The sequence below is a fragment of the Apium graveolens genome, chromosome 11, assembly GCF_009905375.1.
Source record: "Apium graveolens cultivar Ventura chromosome 11, ASM990537v1, whole genome shotgun sequence".
NCBI classification, from domain to species: domain Eukaryota; kingdom Viridiplantae; phylum Streptophyta; class Magnoliopsida; order Apiales; family Apiaceae; genus Apium; species Apium graveolens.
The window spans coordinates 171,108,113-171,133,361 of NC_133657.1; the positions used below are offsets into that span (position 1 = coordinate 171,108,113).

At 40.3% G+C, this 25,249-nt stretch overlaps 1 protein-coding gene and 1 non-coding gene across 2 annotated transcripts; one reads left to right on the forward strand and one right to left on the reverse strand.

Moving 5' to 3' along the window:
* Positions 1–17,423: 17,423 nt before the first annotated feature.
* On the forward strand, positions 17,424–21,135 carry LOC141695160 (ferredoxin, root R-B2-like). The gene is made up of 2 exons (XM_074499422.1): positions 17,424–17,584; positions 20,529–21,135. The coding sequence occupies exon 2, from the start codon at positions 20,535–20,537 to the stop codon at positions 20,988–20,990; it is 456 nt and encodes a 151-aa protein (XP_074355523.1). The 5' UTR covers positions 17,424–17,584; positions 20,529–20,534; the 3' UTR covers positions 20,991–21,135.
* Positions 21,136–22,548: 1,413 nt separating this feature from the next.
* On the reverse strand, positions 22,549–22,621 carry TRNAR-CCG (transfer RNA arginine (anticodon CCG)). The gene has a single exon. It is a non-coding gene; the product is annotated as a tRNA-Arg (tRNA).
* Positions 22,622–25,249: the final 2,628 nt, after the last annotated feature.

Sequence of the window (25,249 nt, forward strand, 5' to 3'; positions counted from 1 at the left end):
TTGACGGAGGAATCTGGTAACAACAAATATTGAGGTTTCTCGCCGGAACTAAGATCTGTGACGGTAATTCTTTGCCGGAAACTTAAGCGGTGTGTGGTTGATTGTGGTTGTTTTAGGCTGAGATTGATCAGAATAAGTGGTGGCTCTCTTATCAGCTCTCAACTTCTTACCCTCTCAATGTGCCTACGTACCCTTTATATAGGGATCAAGCCTGACGTAGTTCTCGTAGAACAGGAAGTCTAATGGACTTAGACTTCTCATCCCTAGGTCCAATAGAAGCCCATCCAAAGTCCGTCTTCCGCTAGCTTTAGGAATGTCCAACTATGAGGCCCAACCGCGAAGGACCAAAGCTCGTTCGTAATCGTAGGACTTCACGGATAGTGCATTTCCCTGCGCAAGGATAACACTCCGCTACAGCTATCTCCCTTGATTTACGAACGCAGGTATAGCCACGGTTCACTCCAAGTGCCAGACGCGTCCATGTCCCCCGAATGAGGATAACCCACCAGATAACAGGAGAGGTGATCCCAAGCTCTTGGGTGCAAAGTGCAGGATGACTCCAAAGTTCTCCAACGAGGACACCCATTGAATACAAGAACAGAGCTCCCAAAGCAAACACCAAAGTAAACCCCGCATCCCCAACGAGGACACCCGTTGAATACAGGAGGAGGCCTTCAATCATCAGGCATACCCTTGGAGGCCTTCAAGCTTTTCACGGACATCCCCCTCATTGACCATCTCAAGGAGGGAATTCTTCAAAAAGTACATGCAACAAATACATTAGTAAAATAACCTCCATTGCTCCCCTCCATACAAGCTTTTCCCTGAAGTCCCCATTGAGAGCACAAAGATCAATCACAGGACGCGTCCTAACCTCTTGGGCGCGCCCTTCCATTTATAAATCCAACCCTGTTTTCCTCACCAATCGTTCCTCATAGCGTGCCAAAGCTACAGGACGCGTCCTAGTGGAGACAAGCGCGTCCTCCATCTTCCAATGCCATAAGATCACATTTACCAAATAATTTTCCCTATGTTGACGCGTCTACCACAAGTGGGCGCGTCCTGGTCCAAGCTTCACTATTACCACTCAATAGAGTATCAAATCAAATATAGGCGCGTTCTGGTCCTCAACTCTGTACCGGGTTTGACTGTATATAAGCCGTATTTGAACCGAGTCAATCCAATGTCAAATTTTGGGTATAACAACTACCCCCCAAATTCCATTTGCAGTTAAAAAAAAATTGGAATTTCTTTCCCAAAAAACCGAAATTTGGCTCACAGGACGCGTCAAAGACAGAGGACGCGCCTTTCCTTCACTCCATATCCGTGGTGTACAGCTGTCTCCCTCATAAGCTGACTATCCTCTATAAATATCTTCCTCCAACCCACAATTGCACCTTATTCTTTCTCTCCGGAAACCACCATTACCGCCGTTCTCAAGCTTTTGGCTCAAAATCCCGACGATTTAGCCTCCCATTACTTGATTTCTCTTGCTCAATCAACTTCTGAACTCAAAAGGTACACAAATCTCCTCTTATTCCTTTATTTGACCAAATACATTGGTTTGAATAAGCAAGAAACCGTTCATATGCTTCAAGTCTCCATGCACTGTTCTTCATGCTCTTTTGTATGTATATGTGTATGTATAGGAAAATATAACATATTTAGCTTCCCTGATCTCCCATCTGCATGTTTCTGGGATTTTATCATATTTCCCCCAAATTGCAAACAGTCGATTAACATTCCACCACCGTAACCATGTAGGACGCGTCTTCCCGTCAAGGCGCGTCTTATTTTCCTTTGTTAAAGGCATATGTTTAAGCCGTTTTAACTAAAGGTCATATAAGATAACACCTTACTAGGACGCGTATTGATAGGGAATTTCATACGATAGGTTCTTAGGACACGTCCTCTAGCATCTTCCTTATGGTTCATTCATCCACCATCTTTTTTTTTGGACGCGTCCTCAAATGTTTATTCCTTATTTTGCAGCTGGAGGACGCGTCTTCTTCCTCACCATTTCACCCGTTTAAGGCTCTCAACAAACGTATTGGAATCTATTCCCCACACCTGATCTCTTTTAAACCCGACTTTCCCGAAATCCACAGGACGAATTCCTTCCTTAGAGCAGAAAGACGCATCTTTGGCTCCCTTAAATCAAAAAACTCAATAATGTCTGATTCCAGCTCCGATTCCATGGACCATGTTCCCATAAGCTTAAGAATGGAAAAGAAGGGAGTTAAAAGGTAAAGAACCCCAGTTCTCCATACCAGGGCAGCCATCGAAGATTGGACGGACGACGAAATTATGCCTACTACAAGCCAAAAGCCCAGAGGAACAGCTATTTCAGATATGGACGCGTCAAACACACAGGACGCGTCAACTTCTCAGGACGCGGCTCATTCTGGGGACGCGTCCCCTCACAGCGTAAGTGAGTTCGAAAGAAGGGTTCCTAACCCTGAGACATACCCTGTATCTCCTCAGAAGTCTGATTCTCCCCTAGAGCATTGGGATCCTTCAAATGTAGAAGTAGATTGTAACTGGACCAGGCTTGGCGCCCTAACTGAGACAGAGAAAAATGTCAGAAGGAAGAAAGAAGGTAAGCTAGCATGTGTTGCCCTTGACTCGACTGCGACTGACTGGGAAATCCAATGGCATATGAAATACTATGACATGGAGGGCATCTGGGCGCGCCCTCTTCGAACCATGAGGCCGCACATCTTCAACGTTGGGAACCAAAGGATCCCAAGAATGGTGCTTACTCCAAAGTTAATTTCCCTGGGTGTGGGCACGCCCTTGCATCCATACATTAAAAGAATTTTGAAATGGTACGACGTGGCTCCAGTCCAACTATCACCAAATTCATACAAGCTAGCCTGGGCTTTGTACATTATGTACCATAACTTGAGGCTGGGCGCGCCCTCAATGAAAGAATTCAGCTTCTTTTACAGCATTAGGAAATCAATTCATGGGTACCATTTTCTGGTTGTCAATAAATGGTTGAACAACAAGGGATTTAATGAAGGTAAAATCAGCCATGAGAGAGACTGGAAGGAGCCATTTTTCTACATTTATGACGTCAAAAGGACGCGCGTTCACTTCAACTTGGAACCAAGTGAGTTCAACATTTTGGACGCGTCCTCAAGGACATGATTACCGAAGAGAATTTGAAGAAAATAGGAGCTTTGTCCCCATGGGTAGGCTCTCTCTGCAAATTTTGAGATTTCCATAATGGGAAACCCATCTTCACCGCTTCCGAAAAATCCAAAGGGCTCCAAGCCACAGAAATTATTCATCCAGACGTTAACAAAAAGGTGGATTTAGAGCAAGGTAAGAAATTACTATACTTAAGACGCGTCAATGCTTTAAGACGCGTCATATTTATGCTCACCTCTGTCCTTTAATTTTAGCCTGATTTATAAACGTTACTTTACATATACGCTATCACCTTGGACGCGCCCTACCCCTCGGGCGCGTCTCTTTATAAAACTCTCTGATGGCTGTTATTTATGCCTTCACAAAAAGCGTCTTAGGTAAGACGCGTCACTTCTTTAAGACGTGTCATTCTCACACTCATTTATACATCTTTGCATTCATCTATATCTGTCATGCATGTAGAATCTTATATCATGGTATGGGCGCGTCTTGTTACCAGGACGCGTCTTCTTGTACTTAACTAACACCTTTCATTTTTATATCGCAGATATGGCCTCTCTTCCCAAAGGATTCGCAATTGGGGCCTCCAAAAAGCTAAGGGCCAAAAAATAGGCTCCTACCAAGGTTGATCTAAAGGCAAAAACCCCCCCTCCTGTTGCAACTCCTTCTCCTCCACCCAAGATAATCGACACCACTGAGCTAGACATTCCCGAAAGGGTGGAGGACGCGCCCTCAAAGCGTCAAAAGACTGTTCCTGATGACCAGTCTTTCGTTCTCAGATACCTGGGCGCGTCTTCGGTTGGTGACTTTTCCGAGGACGAAGTGAGAGGTTGGACCTTCAGGACTGAGCAACAAACAGAGGAGGCCATGGTCAGGGCTGCAGCCGAGCTTCACCTGCATGCCAGGCAGAGTGCTAATATGGCTGCCAGGCTTAGGGCGCGTCTTGCTGTTACAGACACTGCAAAGAGCCAGGCCGAAGATAAAGTTAAATCCCTGGAGAAATACATTACCCTACTTGTCCAAGAGAAAGATGCTGAAATCAAACGCCTGGAGGGGGAGAGGACGCGTCTTGAGGCAGACAAAGCTATGCTAGAAGGGAATTTCTCCTCAATGGAGAAGCAAATGGACAGTGTCATCGCACTGAATTCCACCATGCAACTGGAGCTTGACACCCTGAATGATGATAGGCTGCATGGATGGACAGAGGAGAAAAAGCTAGTTTACCAGCACGGCTTCCAGGCTGGGTTTGAAGAATGGTGCTCTGGGTTCATTGCCAACGACCCAGAGTATACATTTTCAAAGTTTGATGCAGATACCCAGATATGGGTAAATGATTTCAGGGTCAGGGCCGCAGACTCCATCAAGAATAAAAGGATTTTTCTGGGCTTAGAGGAAGAGGACGCGTCCCCTGATCCTGCTCCACTTCAGACTCAGCCTCCCCCGGCGGAAGACCAAGACAAGCCACAGGACGCGCCTCCTACTTAGGACGCGTCCTTTATCTTTTATGTACTTGAACTATTTAAAGGGTGTGGGCCCCTCGAAGCCTTGCAAGTTGTAGTATCTATGTTTGAACTTCATTTGCCTGCACTTTTTATAAAAACCTCTTTGCCTTATCCATGCATATTTTTACTTAGCATCCTATTTTGCCATTCACATGGACGCGTCCTAGTCTTAGGACACGTCAATTTTGACTATTATCAGTTAAGAAAATAACCATCCTGGGTGCGTCCTCCTTGACTGAACGCATCCTTTATTTATTTAACGAATATTTTTTGTCTGCAAAAATATATGAGCATAGCACAATGTTATACCTGCGTATTTAATCAAGGCACAAGGCTCAAGTGGGCGCGTCCTATGGTTTTGATGCGCCTCACCTTTGATCCAAAATACATCATCCTTCAATCAGGACGCGTCCTTAACAAGGACTTTTTCTTTTTCAATTATGTTGTCAATATTACAGTAACATTCAGTCTAAAGGAGCATCAACCAAGATAACTTGGGCGCATCCTTGAAAATAGTACATTTTACTTGAGTTACATTGTTCCTTTTGACAACCACTACTTCAGTTATCATTCATATAAAACCCTAGCTTAGGGCGCGCCCTACGTTTAGGACGCGTCATGTAACCAAGCAAACTGAGCAAATATCCTTTTGGAAAGTTTTAAACTTTTATTTATAATGCGCTCTGGTGTCAAAAGTGCACCAGTCCCACGACTACTATGCTCTGTGGGGAAATTATTTCTAAAAAATGGCCCTTCAACTAGTTCCAAGGTAAGTAGTACATGCACTACCCCCCTAGGCTAGGAGGAATTTATTTAATTCTAGCCTATAATCCAGGCATAACCCAAAATAATAAAAGAAATATGTAAGGGGCCAAAGCCGCGCCTTACTGGTAATACTTTCGGAGATGTTCCGCATTCCAAGCTCGCGAAACTAGCTTCCCTTCCATATCTTCAAGGTGATAAGTCCCCTTCCACATGATGGACTTTATTCTGTATGGTCCTTCCCAATTAGCTCCAAACATTCCATGTCGGGGGTTCTTTGTATTGGGCATCACTTTCCTAAGTACCAAATCTCCCACCTTCAGTTTGTCCTTTTACCTTCTTGTTATAATACCTTGCGGCGCGTTGCTGATATGCAGCTAGCCTTAGCTGAGAATTTTCCCTCGTCTCCTCTAAGAGATCTAAATGAAGCCTTTGATTAACCTCAGCATCTTCTTTTCTGTAACAATCTCTGCGAAGTGATCCCGATCCAACTTCCACGGGGACCATAGCTTCGTAGCCGTAAGTCAGCATAAACGGCGTTTCTCCCGTAGTAGATCGTGGCGCAGTGTTGTATGACCACATCACCTTCGGGAGTTCTTCAGGCCAATTCCCTTTGCGTTCCTCCAGCTTGGTTTTGAGGGTATGCTTTATTATTTTGTTAACAGCTTCTGTTTATCCATTGCTTTGAGGATGATAGACCGCCGCAAACTCCTTCTTGATTTTCAACTCCTCACATAGCTGTCGTAATTCCTTGCTATCAAACTGCTTTCCATTGTCGGAGACAAGCTTATAAGGGATTTCGAACCTACATACGATGGAGTTGAAAACAAAATCTCTGTTTTTCTTTACGGTGATAGTAGCCAGTGGCATAGCTTCCGCTCATTTAGTAAAGTAATCGACCGCAACCACTGCATATTTGACGTCTCCTTTAGCTTTCGGCAATTCCCCGATAAGATCAATTCCCCACATGGCGAACGGCCACGGGCTTGCCATAGGCGTCAAGAGTGTCGCCGGCATAGACGAGTAGTTTGCAAAGCGCTGGCAGCGATCACATGCCTTGATGAAATTTGTAGCATCTTCTCTCATTGTGGGCCAATAATACCCTTGGCGCAAAACTTTCATTGCCAATGAGGTACCCCCCGAGTGATTGCCACAGATTCTTTCATGCACCTCTCTTAGGATGTAATTTCCTTCTTCTTCTTCAACATACCTAAGCAGAGGTTGGTTGAACCCTCTCTTGTACAGGACTTCGTCGTATATCACGTATCTTGCAGCCTGATAGCGGAGTCGGCGAGCCATAAACTTATCCCCGGGGAGTATTCCCTTGCGAATGTAAGCTAGAATGGGCGTCATCCATGTTTCCTTAGGAGCCTCATCCACTCGCATAGTTTCTACCTCTGGGATACTAGGAATCTCCTGGATTTTAAGGGGGATGGATCCTAACAACACAGCCTCTTGTTGCGACCCCATTTTTGCCAGAGCATCCGCGTTACTGTTCTTCTCCCGCGGAATACATTCCAATCTAACTTCTTTGAACATTCCAATCAGGCGCTGTGTACATCTCAAGTATAATTCTGTTCGTGGGCCTCGCGCTTGAAATCCCCCGTTCACCTGATTCACTACCAACTCTGAGTCACTTCTTGCAATTAAGTTCTGCACCCCCATTTCCAAAGCGATTTTCAGGCCATTAATCAGCACCTCATACTCCGCATCATTATTGGTTGCATAAAACTTGAAATGAATGGCGCTCATCAGATGGTGGCCCTCCGGAGACACAAGTACTATACTCGCACCTGCTCCTCCATTGTTAACCACCCCATCCACATGCAAGATCCACCAAGGATGCGGAAACTCCTCCAAAGACTCCTCAGAATGAGGCGGATGTAGCATTACCAAAGCTTTATCATCAAATTCAGAATCAAAATCCAACAAGAAATCGGCTAAGGCTTGCCCTTTTATCGCCGTTCGAGGTACATATTCCAAATCAAACTGTCCTAACTCCATAACCCATTTCAGCATTCTACCTGATGACTCTGGTTTGTGCAGGACCTGTCGCAGCGGGTACGCTGTACGAACTTCAACTCTATGGGCTTGAAAATACGGTCGCAATTTTCTTGACGCAAGAATCAGGGCGTAAACCAGTTTCTCCATGCTTGTGTAGCGAGTTTCAGCGTCGTGTAACCGCTTGCTCACGTAGTACACTGGTGATTGTTGCCCATCTTCTTCTCTTACCAGAACTGCACTGATCGAATATTCAGACACTGCGAGGTACAGTATTAGAGACTCCCCATCCAACGGCTTTGACAACATGAGAGGGTTTCCCAGTTGCTCCTTGATTCTTTTGAAAGCATCTTCACATTCTGACGTCCATACAAAGTCTTTCCCAGCTAATTTGATCGCCTTGAAAAATTCCTTTCATCTATCAGACGACTTGAAAACAAATCGATTTAACGCGGCGATTCTCCCAGTCAAACTCTGCACTTGTTTCACATTGGTGGGTGACTTCATATCCATCAATGCCTTGATCTTTGCGGGGTTGGCCTCAATTCCCCTGTGGTTGACAATGAACCCGAGAAACTTGCTCGACTCCACGCCGAACACACATTTTTGCGGATTTAATTTCATACGAAACCTCCTCAGAATGTTAAACATCTCCTATCAAGTGCTTGATGTGGTCACCCGCTACCTTGGACTTTACCAGCATATCATCCACATACACTTCCATAGTTCTTCCGATTTGATCCTTGAACATCATGTTTACCAATCGCTGGTAGGTCGCACTGACATTAATCAATCCAAACGGTATTCCTATGTAACAGTATAACCCCTGTCAGTAATGAAGGATGTATGTTCTTGATCGGGGCCATACATCGGAATTTGATTGTAACCGGAGTTTGCATCCATAAAACTCAGCAACGCATGCCCCGCCGTTGCGTCAACCAACTGATCGATTCTTGGCAACGGGAAGCTGTCCTTTGGACAAGCCTTATTGAGATCTGTGAAATCCACACATGTTCTCCACTTCCCATTCGGTTTCTTCACCAGTACCAGATTTGCAAGCCATTCGGGGTAGAAAGATTCTTTGATTAGCCCCACCTCCAACAACCGGTCCACTTCTTCTTTTAATGCTATTGCCCTTTCTCCACTTACCGGGCGGCGTTTCTGACGCATGCCCTTACAATTCGAAAGGATATTCAAACGGTGACACATTACTTCTGGGTCGATTCCTATCATATCTGAATGACTCCATGCAAAGACATCAAGATTTGCAATTAGGAAGCGGGCAAGACTTCCTCTCATTTCATCAGCCAACTGGGACCCCTACTTTCAAAACCTTGCTCGGGTCATTTTTATCAACCAGTATGGATATTGTGTCTTCGGCCGGTCCCGTCTTTTCGGCGGTCATAGGGATCCTGGGATCCAAATCGAAATCAAAATCTCGGGGGTCTTCAACTTCCACTTTTATATCTGAGGGCGCGTCCTCATGAGTGGGAGCGTCCACCTCCAGACAGGATGTAGCCTTGCGTAACGCAGATGAAGAGGGCGCGTCCTCATTTTGAGGATCATCAACCTTAATTTTATTCAAGGGCGCGTCCTTCTCTCGAGGAGCATCAACCTTGAAGTTATTCCCGAGACCTTGCAAAATCTCACTTCTTCCTTCCAAATTTTCCCCGTTAACCTCTTTCTGTATGATTTCCTCCGTATGACTCACCACCACTTCTTCTATGCTACGGATCTTCGAAACACGTCCCCGCGTCAAAAAAGAGTTCCCTAGAGGTATTGGATTCTTCCTTTCCGGGGCTTTCAACAAAATAGTGGGCATGGACCTCTCCACTCGGTTTTGTATGAATATCTTCTACACCTTCAAATGGGAGACCTTTCCCTTCATACCTTCTTCTGCGAAATTCCTTGACAGCCTTGTGATAGCAGTCGCGTGACTCATACTGTGACCCTCTCAGACTGCCAACTCCGTTTGGCGTTGGGAACTTTATCATCAAGTGGTGTATCGAGGTTATCACCCTGAACGCTCGCAACCAAGGTCTGCCGACCAGCACGTTGTGCGCGGAATCCTGATCTAGCACCTTGAAATCTATCATTTGAGTAACCGACAAAGCCCCTTCCCTGAGCGTGACGGGAAGCCTGATCGAACCCATAACTCTCACTGCTTCCCCAATAAAGCCATAGACGTGCACATCTTCGAAATACATGTCACTATCTGGGAAACCCAGCTTTTTGTAGGTGTTGTAGTACAAGATGTTTGTAGAACTCCCATTATCCAAGAAGACTCGATGTACGTTCATTGCCCCAATAAGCATGGTAATCACTAGCGCATCGTTGTGAGGATGATGCACCCACCTAGATTCTTTTTCCTTGAACGTAATATCAGTGGACTCTCCCTTAAAGACCTTCGGGGGTCTATCTTCCAAGCTGTGGATGTTGGTGAGCGGTGGATATCGCGCTTCTCTTGCGTTTTTCTCCAGTGCTCGATTACTATCACCAACAAAAGGGTGTCCTCCGAAAATTGCCCTGATACTGCCAGCCCTCTGAAACTTGACCTCTGCTGTTTTTTCAACATCCTCCGCCCGCGGGGGCTGTTTTTCATCCTTACCCTTGTCATCAAGTCCCCTGCGTCGCTTCACCTTGTCAATCCATTCTCCTAGGTACCCTGCCTTGATCAATTCCTCAATCTCATCCCGCAAGTGACGACACTCATGGGTGTCGTGGCCAGTAGACTCATGGTAGTCACAATACTTCTTCTTGTCTCTGCTCTGCCATGAAGTTAGACGGTCGGGCTTCTTGAAGATTCCTCTATCCTTATTTACCTCGAAGATATGATCAATGGACGCTGTCCAGCGGTGTATAATTGCTGACTCTTCTCTCGTAGTTCGATGGTGGGCTCCATTCTCTCCGCGAGCTCACATCATTTACCCTGTTAGGGCTTCTGGCGTTTCGCCGATAATCTGGGCTCAAGGATCTGTCCCTTCTCTTGGATCGTCCCCTTGGAGTTATAGGTATTGTCATTCTTTTTTGTTTCTGCAAGCGACTGCTCGATTGCTTTGAACGACTCCGCTTGCGCAAGCACATCAGCTAGCGACACTGGGTCCTTCCCTTGTAGGTGCTTCCAGAAATCCGTCCCCACACGCAACCCAGTTATAAGCAATATTTTCAATGTTTCATCAGTTGCACCCCTCACCAAAGTAGATTCTGCATTAAACCTCTTGAAATACGAAGTCAAACTTTCTCCTTCCTTTTGTTTCACTTTAGCCAGCGTCGTAACAGGTGGTGTATACTTCACCGCGGCTTGGAATTGTGTCAAAAACAAAGTTTTCATCTGTTCCCAGGATGAAATCACACCTGGACCAAGTTTTTGGAACCACTGCTGAGCGCCTTCTCTGAAAGTGGCTGCCTAGGAGACGGCATCGAGCCAAATCAGGGACTTGGTACACGTCCATTTCAATGTTAAAACTGCCCCAGGAATTCCACAGGATCAGAATTCCCATGAAAACGCAAGTCGTTGGTTGTGTTCCTGTATCCAGCGGGCAATTGCGCCTCCCTCACGACAACAACAAAAGGAGAAGGAGCTTGCGCATTAGCCGTTACTCTTCCTCCCTCAAGATGGTTGAGCAACCTCTTGAGGTCGTTCACATTAAACGTCCCTACCCCAGGAATGGTTTGAACATTAGACTACTGGGGTTGCTCTGCGACTTGCTGAAATTCCCCTTGATTACCCCCCGGGTGTGGCGGAGGATCTCGTCGCCCCTCGCCCTGAGGCTGCGGCGGTGGCATGTTACCATTTTTGTCCTGGATATTTTCCCGTACGCGAGGTTCATCTTGACCGCGTCGCGGAATTTTATCATTATTCTGTATTCTTACTTGAATTCGCCCGCCGTCCTGGTCATGAGGACGCGCCCCAGACCCATTACTAGTAACGCTGTGGGAAGCTATGGGAATAACGGCGGGGGATTCTCCAGCGGAGTGTGCTCCACCTCTCCTACCATTGTAAGGGGCTCTTCCGTATTGATATCCCATTCTTCCTCGTCCATTCCTCTAATATCCCCGGTAGTAATTCCCGGGTCTTCCTCGCGGAGGGGCACGCTCGTGCTCGCGGTGTCGCGCCCCGTCATCCCTTTGGAATGCGGGAGACACACGCGTCGTGTCACGGGGCCTCGCTTCTCCGGCGTTTCCTTCCTTTTGCCATTCTACCAGCAACATCCTCAAATCGTCGTCCTCCAACCTTATGCCAAGCCTCCTTTTTAAGGCTGAAAGATCCCTTCCTTCCTCATCTTTGTTTTGAGTGTTCTCCGCACGACGACTGCTCGTCCATCGTACGCCCAGACCTATGTGGTTGTGGCACTACTTGGTTACCCAGGCGAGGTCTTTCTATGCCATCAGTGTCTTCATCCGCAAGCTCCACAATAGGTTCTACATCATCAGAGTACTCCAAGCGCCGTGGAGTGATTTGCGGGTTTTCCCCGCTCCCCCGGGTATCTCCCTCAACTACAGGGGCTTTTCCCAATGCATGACCGTGACGGGGGAAACGACGACCTCTCCTCGTCTTTCGACGCTCCACCGTGTTCAGTCTTGAGTTAAAACTGTTAAGAGTATCCCCCATGCGATATAATTGCTCCAATATATCAGCTTTACTGATGAGAACTGGAGGTGTCCCCCCCACATCCGGAGCCCTTGGTGGATCTGCCATGTTCCTGGGAACGTAAGGTTCGTGGCGAGTATAGCGCCCCCCGCCTTCTCCTTCAGACCTGCTCTCACTTCCATCATAAGAACTCCCATCACGATTGTAAGACATCTTTTCCTCCTAAGATTGCGACCTTAATCAGCACCCCTCCTTCTAGCGCCAATTTGTTGATGGAGGAATCTGGTAACAACAAAGATTGAGGTTTCTCGCCGGAACTAAGATCTGTGACGGTAATTCTTTGCCGGAAACTTAAGCGGTGTGTGGTTGATTGTGGTTGTTTTAGGCTGAGATTGATCAGAATAAGTGGTGGCTCTCTTATCAGCTCTCAACTTCTTACCCTCTCAATGTGCCTACGTACCCTTTATATAGGGATCAAGCCTGACGTAGTTCTCGTAGAACAGGAAGTCTAATGGACTTAGACTTCTCATCCCTAGGTCCAATAGAAGCCCATCCAAAGTCCGTCTTCCGCTAGCTTTAGGAATGTCCAACTATGAGGCCCAACCGCGAAGGCCCAAGGCTCGTTCGTAATCGTAGGACTTCACGGATAGTGCATCTCCCTGCGCAAGGATAACACTCCGCTACAGCTATCTCCCTTGATTTACGAACGCAGGTATAGTCACGGTTCACCCCAAGTGCCAGACGCGTCCCTGTCCCCCGAATGAGGATAACCCACCAGATAACAGGACAGGTGATCCCAAGCTCTTGGGTGCAAAGTGCAGGATGACTCCAAAGTTCTCCAACGAGGACACCCATTGAATACAAGAACAGAGCTCCCAAAGCACACACCAAAGTAAACCCCGCATCCCCAACGAGGACACCCGTTGAATACAGGAGGAGGCCTTCAATCATCAGGCATACCCCTGGAGGCCTTCAAGCTTTTCACGGATATCCCCCTCCTTGACCATCTCAAGGAGGGAATTCTTCAAAGAGTACCTGCAACAAATACATTAGCAAAAATAACCTCCATTGCTCCCCTCCATACAAGCTTTTCCCTGAAGTCCCCATTGAGAGCACAAAGATCAATCACAGGACGCGTCCTAACCTCTTGGGCGCGCCCTTCCATTCATAAATCCAACCCTGTTTCCTCACCAATCCTTCCTCATAGCGTGCCAAAGCTACAGGACGCGTCCTAGTGGAGACAAGCGCGTCCTCCATCTTCCAATGCCACAAGATCACATTTACCAAATAATTTTCCCTATGTTGACGCGTCTACCACAAGTGGGCGCGTCCTGGTCCAAGCTTCGCTATTACCACTCAATAGAGTATCAAATCAAATATAGGCGCGTCTTACAAGCCAGGACGTCCTGAACTCTGTATCGGGTTTGACCGTATATAAGCCGCATTTGAACTGAGTCAATCCAATGCCAAATTTTGGGTATAACAATAAGGTTCCTCAATTATGTTTTCTAGAAAATCAAATACTCCAGTTTATCTAAATTTGTTTAACATTTTTCTTTTACAGAAGAATTCATCTTATTGTTGAAAATATTAAATATTGAACCGAAAAGGTTCTGAGACTATACATTAGAACCAAACCTTTAAATTTGTCTTAACCCTGTTTCTGCATACTGCAAAAATTCGCACACTAGAGAAATGCAACCATTCTTTTCACTGTCTCTATGACTGGAAGAGACTACATGATCACGGCACATTTTTCAGCCAGTCAATCAACATTTCGCCTGGTGTTAACGGACATGGACTGAGATATCCTCCGTCTCACACAGATTGCAGAGTGTTTGCAGTTTCATTCCCTTGCTGCAAAGTGTTTTCAGTTTCATTTCCTTTTCACATTAATCAGTTTGATAACTTAGAGAGTCTAGAGTGAGCTCATCTAGCTTATGATATTCCACTATAAAATCAGCAGCTTCCACAGTTATGAGTGGAAAGAGTTCAAATAACTACATAACCTTTAAACTAAATGAGCTAAAGAATTAATAAGACGATAACAATTAACATAACATCAGATGCCTAGTAAAATGACAAAACCCGTAAATTGATGACCTTACAGATCACGACAAAGACAATTACCTCCTTAAAACCTCTCGAGGGCATTTAATCTGCTCCATCCAGAATCAACATCTTAATGCAAACTGAACCCAGAGATTGTTTTGGCGCATGGCTTGGAGGACAACCACATTGACTCCACTTGAGAAAATGTTCTCATCACTGTGACACTGTTCCAACCCCACAAACACGAACCATCACACACCAAGATAGTCACCAAGTGCTCGCATTACCTTCTCAAATGAAGAATTCTTATACATCAACAGAAGACTGCTCATGATCAGTAGAAAGAAAGATGCACTTTGCATTGCACATGATTTTCTCAACATTTGCACAATTTAATTTGTAGAGAAATGAGGAGTAGAGGTACAATGGTAACCATTTACTCCTGAGCCTAAGTGAATATACTATGTAATCTTGTATTCTTTTATTGACATTGGTACTTTACAGAAAGCCTTGAGGCCTCTCTCACACAAAGCGTCGATGCTTAGAGAATCTTTCCAGAGAAAATATTTTTATCTGAGCCGGAGTTTTTTGTCCAAGTAGCATAAATTTGTTTTCCTACATAAGCAGCTCATTTTATACTTCAAAACATCCTTCAAGCAAAATACAGATATTTGTGTTTCAAGAACATAAATATTATTTAGCAATAGTTGAAAAAGGTTGAGTAAATGGTATCTGGTTGGTCTGATTAAATCATGAAGCAACTACCAATCTAATCCTTTTTGCAATGAGTCTTCAAAACTGTTTGGTTAAATAATTGCATAAACATAGAACTAATTAAAGATATTAAGGTAGAACTGCAGTACATGAATGATTGCTGAGCCAATTAAACGTGTAAATGTATTATAGAATGTATACACATCGAATGACCCGTAAGGACTCCCTGCTTCACCAGCAATGTAATTCGTCATCTCCGGTTAAAAACATGATACTAGCTTAGAGGCGGATGCGCTGTAATATGACCTTGTACCATATCATTCGAAGAGCTTTTGTTTGACAAGATAATTGCCATCCCAGATATAGTACTACAGCTCTCAAGAAATATCTTAAAGCATAACGATTAATGTTATATGCAACAACCAATAAAACTCGATCAAAGCTCAGTGCATTTCGAGGGAATCCCAAATTTCGTCTATCACTTCCATAACCCTGTGTACTAGTTTCTCCAATTCAGTTACGCATATAATCAAAATTACTCAGTTTCTTCATACTCACCAAGTAGTACTTAGTACATATGTCATGGTATAAGAAGATGTGAACTATTAAATCACATTTTCTTGCACATTTTGAGCTTTACATCCACCTCTAAAAGCAAATGTGACTCTGGAAAAGTAAGAGCTCTTATTGTTTACCTAATTTCTGGTATCTCTGCTGGCAACTCATCTAACCCGAAAGCCGAAAGAAGGCAAACGTTACATCCTTTAATCCTGAATCCTGTTGGTAATCTACTATATTAGTTTTTGTACTTGAAAAAGTAAATTTTCGTGAGGATTCAAATGAACCCTGAACCTGAAACTATTGATGATAGTAAATAGTTGCTTCGCATGAAATTTTGCTTGTAGATGTAAGTGCGGTTTTTTTCCTCAAACCGTAAAATAAACCGCACGTACTATTTGATCAAATTTCTAAACCGCACCCGCACCGCGTAATTTCAAAAATTGTATAAATCACATCCATGAAAATACGGTGCGATGTGGTGCGGTTCGTGGGATTTATTTATTAAAAAAATTAATATTTCCATACACATATAATAAAAATTTAGCTAATAAAAAAGTTAAAAATAATAGATTTTGAAAAATAAAAATATGTAGGTAATTTATAATATGTAAGCTAGTATTTATAGCATTAAATTATAGTAAACAAGAACTGAATCTATAATATATAAATATATTTATATGTACATTATATGAATATTATAAATTTTAAATAAATTATATATATATATATGAAATTGTGGTGCGGTTTGAACCGCATTGTTAAAATATCAAATCGCAAATCGCTGACCGCACCCCACCGCTCAGTTTGTCAAAACTTTAAACCGCAATCGCATCACAAAAAATTAAAAATCACATTTTATGATGCGGTGTGGGGTGATGCGGGTGATTTGTGCGGTTTGATGATCACCCTAGAGGTAATGGTCCAACCTATATATGTCATTGTTCGTGTTATAAAAATCAGAAATCCGACTTAATCACTAAGGCTACCGATTTACGATTTAGATATTTTTTATGAAAAAAATAAGATAAGTGCCCTTTAAAATATATTTGAATGTAGATATACTCGTCATTTATAATAATACAAAATTGTGAAATATTTTTGTAATTTCGGTACTTGTATATTTTCATCGTCAGAATTTAATTATATGAATGATACTATTATGCTGAATACATAAATAATATATTAAATAAAAAAAATCAGTTCAAATTCTTAAGCTACGAATATTCAGGGACAGACCCAGGATTTTAAACTTACAACTTATTGGGGCTGGGGTAATTTTTTTTTGGAATCCTATATATCTAAAAGTAAAATCACAGAGTTAAAAAAAATAAGTAATAAATTACTAATTTATGGTTGAAAAATAAAGTAAAATTTACTTGAAATAAAAATAAATATTTGACCTAACACTCATTTAGTATATTAAAATTATAAGATAGCACCCATTTAATTTAATGATATATTGGTACTCACATTCAATCAATTGCATTATATTCAATTATAAATAAAAAGAAAACTAAATAACTTTCAAAAAATGAAAAAAAAAAAAAATCACTCAACCCAACTGATCAAATAAATAAATAAATAACATCGGTAAAAAACAAAAATCGATTCAAGGATTATTAATTAACAATATGATAACTGATTAGAAAAACCTCCTTTTTAATTTGCACTAGTGTAGCCCCGTGTGCTTATCTTTTTTTCTAATATATTTACAACATTAAATATGATAATATACTGTCTTATTTTTTAGATAATAACCCATTTAATTTTTATATTATTATACAATAGCTGAATATCTACACACTTTTATAAATAAGGTTTCTCAAATATTTAAGTGGACTAATTTTCAGCAGGCTGAAATCTTATATATAAAATATTAATGAGCCGTTAAAATTTCACGGGGTTGGAGCGAACCCTAGGCTAAGTCCGCCCTGCGAATATTACTACTACCGTTTTACTATCAAAATCGAGTATCGCTTTCTCCAGAATTAATCTAAAAACTGTATATGAAAAAAGTGTGACCCAAAATATGAGGGCAAATGAGTAATTAGGTAGCTAGGTCTTAAACCCTTGCCTGTACAGTTTTGTATAACTAACCCCCGCGCCACCCAACCCAGAGTTGTCAATATATACACAATTATCATACACCTACATTGCATTGCACATAGCCTCATTGTAGCTCTGCTCTTCCCTCACGCCGCTATTATCTAAAACCCCCTTTTCAACTTTATCAACCACAAAGACTGTAAGATTTCTTCTTTTTTAAATTCACCCATTTTATTTGGTTTTGTTATTGATTTGCTCTTACCTTTGATATACCTTCATTTGCACTTGTATTTAGTTCATTTGTGATTTTGTATATGAATCTGCAAAGTGTTTGTGTGATAGAGAGAGAGAGAGAGACAGAGAGAGAGAGAGAGAGAGAGAGAGAGAGAGAGAGAGAGAGAGAGAGAGTTAGCTTGTGATTCGTCACATTTGATACATGAATATAAAAGTAAAGAATTATAAATATTTCATTTTGTGAATGCCCACTTTGATTTTCAGACACACACTACATGAATGTCAAAAAAAATAGATTTGATTTTTTATGATTACCCGCTTTAATTTCGAAAAAGATAATTCATTTCGAGAGCCACTTTGATTTCGAAAAAGGGTTGTGGATATGATTATGGTTTTAAAAGGGCTTTGTAGCCAGAGGTCCATAGTATCATTGATGATAATCAATTAATCGGTTAAGTACAGTGTTTATAAGTCATAAGTCATAACTTGGTAATCTGTGGAGCCTCGAGTGAAGAACAGAGAGCTACTCGCTTGTTTCTTCTCATAGTGCTCCAAACATCTACTGCCTTGACAGATATGGATGATATAGTTCTATTATATTGTCAATTCTATTGAGACACATATATTTTTGGGACATAATGATTGATTAATTTTGGATACACTGTTTAAAATTTTGGGTAATAGAAAATTTTTATTTTTCAAATCCCCACTTTGATTTCTGGATTATTAGATTATGAATGTGTAGTAGAGAAAGTTTGGGTATCAATAAACTTAAAATGCTAATTTCCGGGGGGAAAGTTACATCTACATTTAAGTAAATGAAAATAGTTGTGAAGTAAAGTTGAGGTTTCAAGGGTGAAGTGAATAATATGTAATGCATGTAACCGAGGGTACTGTTTTGTAGCTTGTGTGAAATATGCGCTCTTACTTTCTGCTTTTAATTTGTAAAAATCAAAATAGAAGTAGACAAAAGCATGGTTACAGAAACATTATTAAAGAAGATTGAGAAAATGTAATTTACTTTTACTTATTTGTTTTCGTATATTTCTTGATTGTGTGTTAAACCACAAGAGGGGACCTCCATAGACCTTAATGTGTTTGATAAAAATTTAATTATTTGTCGAGTGCATTTTTATCACTTAATTTGGTGTGGAGCCTCGAGTGAAGAACAGAGAGCAACTTGCTTGTTTCTTCTCATAGTGCTCCAAACATCTGCTGCGTTGACAAGTATGGATAATATACTTCTATTATCTTGTCAGTTTTATCAAGGCACATGTATTTTTCAACATTTATTTTGGGATATAAAGAAACATTGTTTTGGATATACTGTTTGAAAATCTGGGTACTTGAAAGACTTTATTTTTAAATCCCCACTTTGATTCCAGGATTAGGTTATATTAATGTGAAGAAGAGAAAGTTTGGATATCAATAATCTTAAGAGGCTGATCTCGTGGCAGATATTACCTGACTCTAAAATAATAAGTATATGAAATTAGTTTGTGTAGTAAAGTTGAGTTGTAAGGATGAAATGAATAATATGTAATGTAACTGAGGGTATTGTACTGTAGCTTGTGTGAAATATGTGCTATCAGTTTCTGCTCTTAATTTGTAAAAATCAAAGTAGAAGTAGACAAAAGCATGGTTACATCAACATTATTAAAATAGATTGAGGAAGCATAATTTACATCATTATTTTTTTGTTAGATCTTGCTGGTGTGTTATAGCACATGATATGACCTCCATAAAGGGATCTAATGTTTTTGATAATATATTCCATTCATCTGTTTGAGTACATTTATATCACTTAATCTAGTGTGGAACCTCGAGTGAAGAACAGAGAGCTACTTGCTTGTTTCTTCATATAGTGCTCCAAACATTTACTGCCTTGATAGATATGTATGATATAGTTCTAGACTTCTAGTATGTTGTCAATTCTATTAAGGCGCATATACTTTGGGATATAATGATTGATTGGTTTTGGATATACTGTATAAAAATTGGTAATTGAAAGATTTTATTTTTTAAAATCCCCACTTTAATTTCTGAATTAGATTATATGAATGAGAAGTAGAGAAAGTCTGGGTATCAATAATCTTAAAAATGCTGATTTCCGGAGAGATATTACATGACTATAAACCTTGCAAGTAAAAGAAAATAGTTTGTGTAGTTGAGGTTTTAAAGATGAGGTTAATAATATGTAATGTGACTGAGGGTATTGTATTTTAGCTTGTTTGGAATATGTGCAACTAGTTTCTGCTCTTAACCGTAACAATCAGAATGCATGGTTACATCAACATTATTAAAATGGATTGAGGAGGTGTATTTACATTTTTACTTTTTGTATATTTCTTGCTTGTGTGCTGTAGTACAAAATATTACCTCCGTACTTAAAAGGGATTTTAATCTTGAGGACCTTAATGTTTTTGATAATATATTCAATTCATTTGTCGAGTGCATTTTTATCACTTAATCAAGTGTGGAGCCTCAAGTGAAGAATACTCACTTGTTCTTTCTCATAGTGCTCCAAACCTCTTCTTCAAGTCCTATGTCTTGCCAATGCTTTCAATGCAAATATGTTTTGTTACATCTAGTTGGAGATAATAATATGATTAATAGTCTTTGATGTAGTATGATTGTTTTTGGGTATATGTACTTATATTTCAACATCAGTGCAAAGGTTTGTAATTATTCAAGTAGAAGAATGTAGGACACCTATGTTCTTGTATTTTTAAATGAAGGTCTTGTTTGAACAAAGAAGTTGTTTTTTTTGTCTAAACTTTGATAGTTCCTTGATTCTCTTAAAAAAATAATGTAGATGTTTACATTTGATAAGATAATGTAAAATTTGATACTTTAATATCTATTGAATTGAGCAGATTTTAATGTGATATATAATATTTTGTATACAGATAATCATGTCTATTGTGAGTCTTCCCTCCCAATGTATGTTGAGAACTGCTTCTTGGTCCCAAAGCTCACTTAACGTTGTCAGAGGCCCAACTTCCTTGGCAGCAGTAAAGAGCATCTCCAAGTCCTTTGGCTTGAAATCGTCAAATGGTTTCAGAACATCAGCAATGACAGCGTACAAGGTTAAGCTGGTTGGACCGGAAGGTGACGAGCAAGAGTTTGATGCCCCTGATGATGTTTACGTTCTAGATGCTGCTGAGGAGGCAGGGATTGAGCTGCCATATTCATGCAGGGCAGGTGCATGTTCCACCTGTGCTGGTAAAGTTGTGTCTGGAGCTGTTGACCAGTCAGATGGATCCTTTCTCGACGAGGACCAGATGAAAGAAGGTTATGTGCTCACCTGTGTCTCTTACCCGACTTGTGATTGTGTGATTCACACCCACAAAGAAAGTGATCTTTATTGAGTAATTTGTAAGAGGCTACAAGTTGTCTTTTCTGCTGCACGCATAGCAATTTGGTAGTGTTTAAACTGTACAAGTGATATATATACGTATTTGAAAGGGCTTTGAGACCCCTCCTTAAATAAACTGGTCATTGTTCATTGCAGTAGCCATGGTCTATATAGATTTGCTTGTGTTACGTTATTATGGCGCCTCTATAACACACTTGGCAACTGTTGTCATACATTACGTCTATCTTAGCTATCAGCTTTGGGGTAAAACTGGAGAAATCTTTTTCTAGTTAAGATATTGCAGATGTGTTCTTGTGTGTCGGATCATATTATTTTTTTAGAGCAGCTTTTGATCATTTTTGGACCTTGTCTTTGTAAAATTATATTAATGATTTGTAACTTAATCAGGTCCAACTCTGTCAGATAATATAACCCCTTCATCTTGAACACACATATAATGATAGATCAGTAATGTAAAGAATGGTCGGAATTTCTTTGATCTAATGAAACACAATATAATCTGGTTGATGTACTCAAAGACATTTTGGGATAACTATTCTCGTATTTGAAAACATATTGAAAGTTTGCAAATGCTACGTTGTAATCGCAACCCCCAAATTATAGAAAAAGCCGAGGGGAAAAAGACTTGGTTTAGAAGACTTTAGTGTTGCAAGGAGTGGAATAAAGCTGCTACGAATTTTCAGCTCTGGCGGATTATTCAACCAAACTCAAATTCTGTTTGGTTATATTAGTTCAGGAGTAGATTTCTACACAGAAAAGGGGCATGGTCTGTAATAATCCAGTCTGTTGTGGTCTGGGCAGTTCAAAAGATTCTCAAAACTAGAGATGATGTTTCTAAGTTTATTCGTTGTCATGTTGTTGTTGGCAGCTCTTTTTTACTCTGGCATGACCCCTGGATCTCTAATGCTGCTCCGTGATCTCTTTTTGATGCGAGAATAATTTCTAGAATGGGGTCACACAACATGGCAAAGGTTAGCTCTATTGTTAGAAATAATCAATGGCATCTTCATCCCTCAAATCACAGGTTTGCAATGAAATTTATAACTGCGGTACAAAATGTTAGTACTTTGCATCAACATGATTTCATCACCTGGGAAGATTTAAAAGGTTCAAAAGTAAACACTTGAGAAATCTGGAATTCTATTCGTTGTAGGAGTGAAGGTAATTTTTGGCTCAAGGCTGTTTGGCATCCGCTAATGTTGTTTCTTACTCTAGCTAGCTTTTAAAAATCGACTGATCTGAAATGTGTTTTATGCAATGCTGCTAAAGAATCAATAAAACACCTGCTGCTTATGAAGTGCCAATTATACAGTTTTGTTATTTTACAGAGTAGTCCTCAACCTTTGCCCTGGAGAATTGTTTGTAGTATGGCAAACAATATTCAGTCTCGATGCACCTCCTGGTATTAGTTTCAGCCAGTTCAATTCCTAGTTAGTATAGTCGGTTTTTTGCTTAGTTTAGATAGCTGCTTTGAGTTTGTAACCTCTATTGCTGTGCGTTTTTTTTGTAGAGTAGCAAAAAGAAAAAGAAGGTAACTTTGCTAAAAAATACGATCACGGTGGGACTCGAACCCACAATCTCCCGCTCCGGAGGCGAGCGCCTTATCCATTAGGCCACGCGACCTATTTGTTTATAGTTACCTCTTTTTCTTTATTGTACACGAATTTACAAACAAACGAAACTTCATTTTGGAATCCCTAAATACATTTCAAAATTGCTCTATTGTGAAGTATTATATAATGTAAAATATAATTTTCATAAATAAATTAGTTAATTCTAAATTAATTTTTTTATTACTAGAATATTTCTTCTTTGAGTTAAATCTCAAAATGGTCACTAAACTGAAAGCCATATATCAAAAAATTCGCTCAAGTTATCGGGAACTCGTATGCACCACTATAATAATCAGTAATGACACTGCCGTCATTGGTGTTCATTGACCTAACATTAAACGTTATGACTTTAACGGAACTCACGGCTGGAAAGAGGTGGCTACACCTGTAACACTATGGATTCCTAGCCTCTGTAATACAATTTTAACTTTTCAAACATGTAAATATATTTTATATTATTTGTAAAAAACATCACTCAGAACCCTAACCACTAGTTCAAGTTTTGTACACCCAGAAGATGATAACGATTTTTTTCTTCAATTTTCACCTTAGACACATAAGTAGAGCTGGCCAGACGAGCGGGCCGACCGGGCCGTGCCGAGTTTTCGGCGGTCCGGTTCAATACTCAATTAACTCGTGAACGGCCCGTGAAAGTGAACGAGCCGTGTCGTGCCGTACCAGTTTGACGAAATATTAACCCTGTGATCGGCTCGTGAATTAAACGAGTTATGCGAGTTAGACGAGTTACACGGGTTACACGAACTATTCGGTTCAAGCGAATCAACGAATCAGCGAAACGAATTATTCAGTTTGTTCCGTGGGTAACTGTGCATAACAATTACAAGTCCACTAATTTTTTTTTGTTTTTTTATTATGAATGTTGGTGACTCAGTGACTCAGAGTAACATAATTATATTTATGTTAATGTTTTTCTTTGTACAACTGCAAGTCTTCAACCCTTTTTTTTATATTCTTTACTCGTCTTTTTTAAAACCAGCAAACAAAAACATAAAAACACAAACATAAACGTTGCTGTGTTGACTGTTACATGAGAGCAGGTGAAGCGCGTGCCACCAACGCAAGGGCCGTGCCGAATAATTCAAGGCCAACTCGCGAGCCGAGCCGAACAATTTCTCATTTATTTATTCGTAGGCGGTTAGGCGGGCCGGTTCCGGTCCGGTTCCGGTTTTATAACTTCCGATTCGTGTTCGGCTCGTATTGATACGCGAGTAGTGCCGAATAATGAACCGGCACGTGACGAGGCGAGTTAAACGACTTTTTGACGAGCCGAATTCCGATAGTGCCGAGCCAAACCGTTCGTTTGGCCACCTCTACACATAAGTATACATAATTGAAGGGAAAGACTCACGAAACCTGAAAAGTGGGTTTTGATGTGTGAATTTTCATCGTCCTTATAGCTTTAGATTGGAGGTGTATATAATTATTGATTTCCGCTATAGCCATGCCCAATTTATTTTTATTTTTTTGTGATTTTTTTTGTTTTTATATGTTTCAAATGATCGTTTAATTTTATCTTTTGAATAAAAAAGTATTTCTATTATTTATAGATTTCATTTATCTTTAATGCCATAAAAATGAAAAGATAGATTATTATTGTGGTTGTTTTTCAAAATTGTCAATATTAAAATATTTGATGCGAAAAAATATAGTTCATTAAATTATTTAGTCAACATTGTCATTTGATTTTTTATAAATAAAAGGAAAAATGGCCGTGATTTAAAATTAAAAGTAAATGTAAATTTTATTTTATTTTTAATTTTTTTATAAATTAAAAAGAAATTCAAAGATTTGTATTAAGAAAATCTGATCTAAAGTTAAAAATAAACGGGTCTTCTTATCTTGTAAGCATTTTGTTGTATAATATTTTTATCCATTTATATTTTACGCTTATTTTTAAAAATTATGACCAATCCATAAATCACAATATAATTTTAAAAATTTCAAGTAAAATATTTTTTTTTGCATAAGATTCAAAAGAACGAGTGTGATTTAAATTAATTTTCTTAAAGTATATTTTTTTTATCAATATTCTATTTCAATTTTTTTTAAATTAGTGAAAGGAAAATTGTGATCTTAAAGAAAGAACGTTGAGTGGGTTTTAAAAGATTGAAAGTGTCTTGTTTAGCTCGACTGGGGGCAACCTTCCACGTGTCACAAGTCTTTCCGACTGTTATACATGTCAAGGTCAACTTATTTTCCGTTAGGTCAATAAATACCACCAACGGCAGTATCATTATTAATTACTAAAGTAGTGTATACGAGTCCCCGATAACTTGAGTAAGTTTTCTGATATGTGCCATTCAGTTTAGTAACTACTTTGAGATTTAACCTTTTCTTCTTTATAGTAACAATACACGCACATCTTGAAATCTGAAATTTGAGATTCAGACTTGTTACTCCTTTAGGGAAACTAAGAGATAAAAACTGCACAAATATATGCACATTATTAAATTACTAGACTATTTCAAGACGAATACAGAATCTGACAGACCAAAGGTAAACAAACCCAGTCAAAAAATATGCACTCTCAACTTTTATTCTGACAAAAATTCCTAACAAATTACTTTTCGAATTCTTTTTTTAGGGAAGTCTTTCAACAATGAATTTTCGATTATTC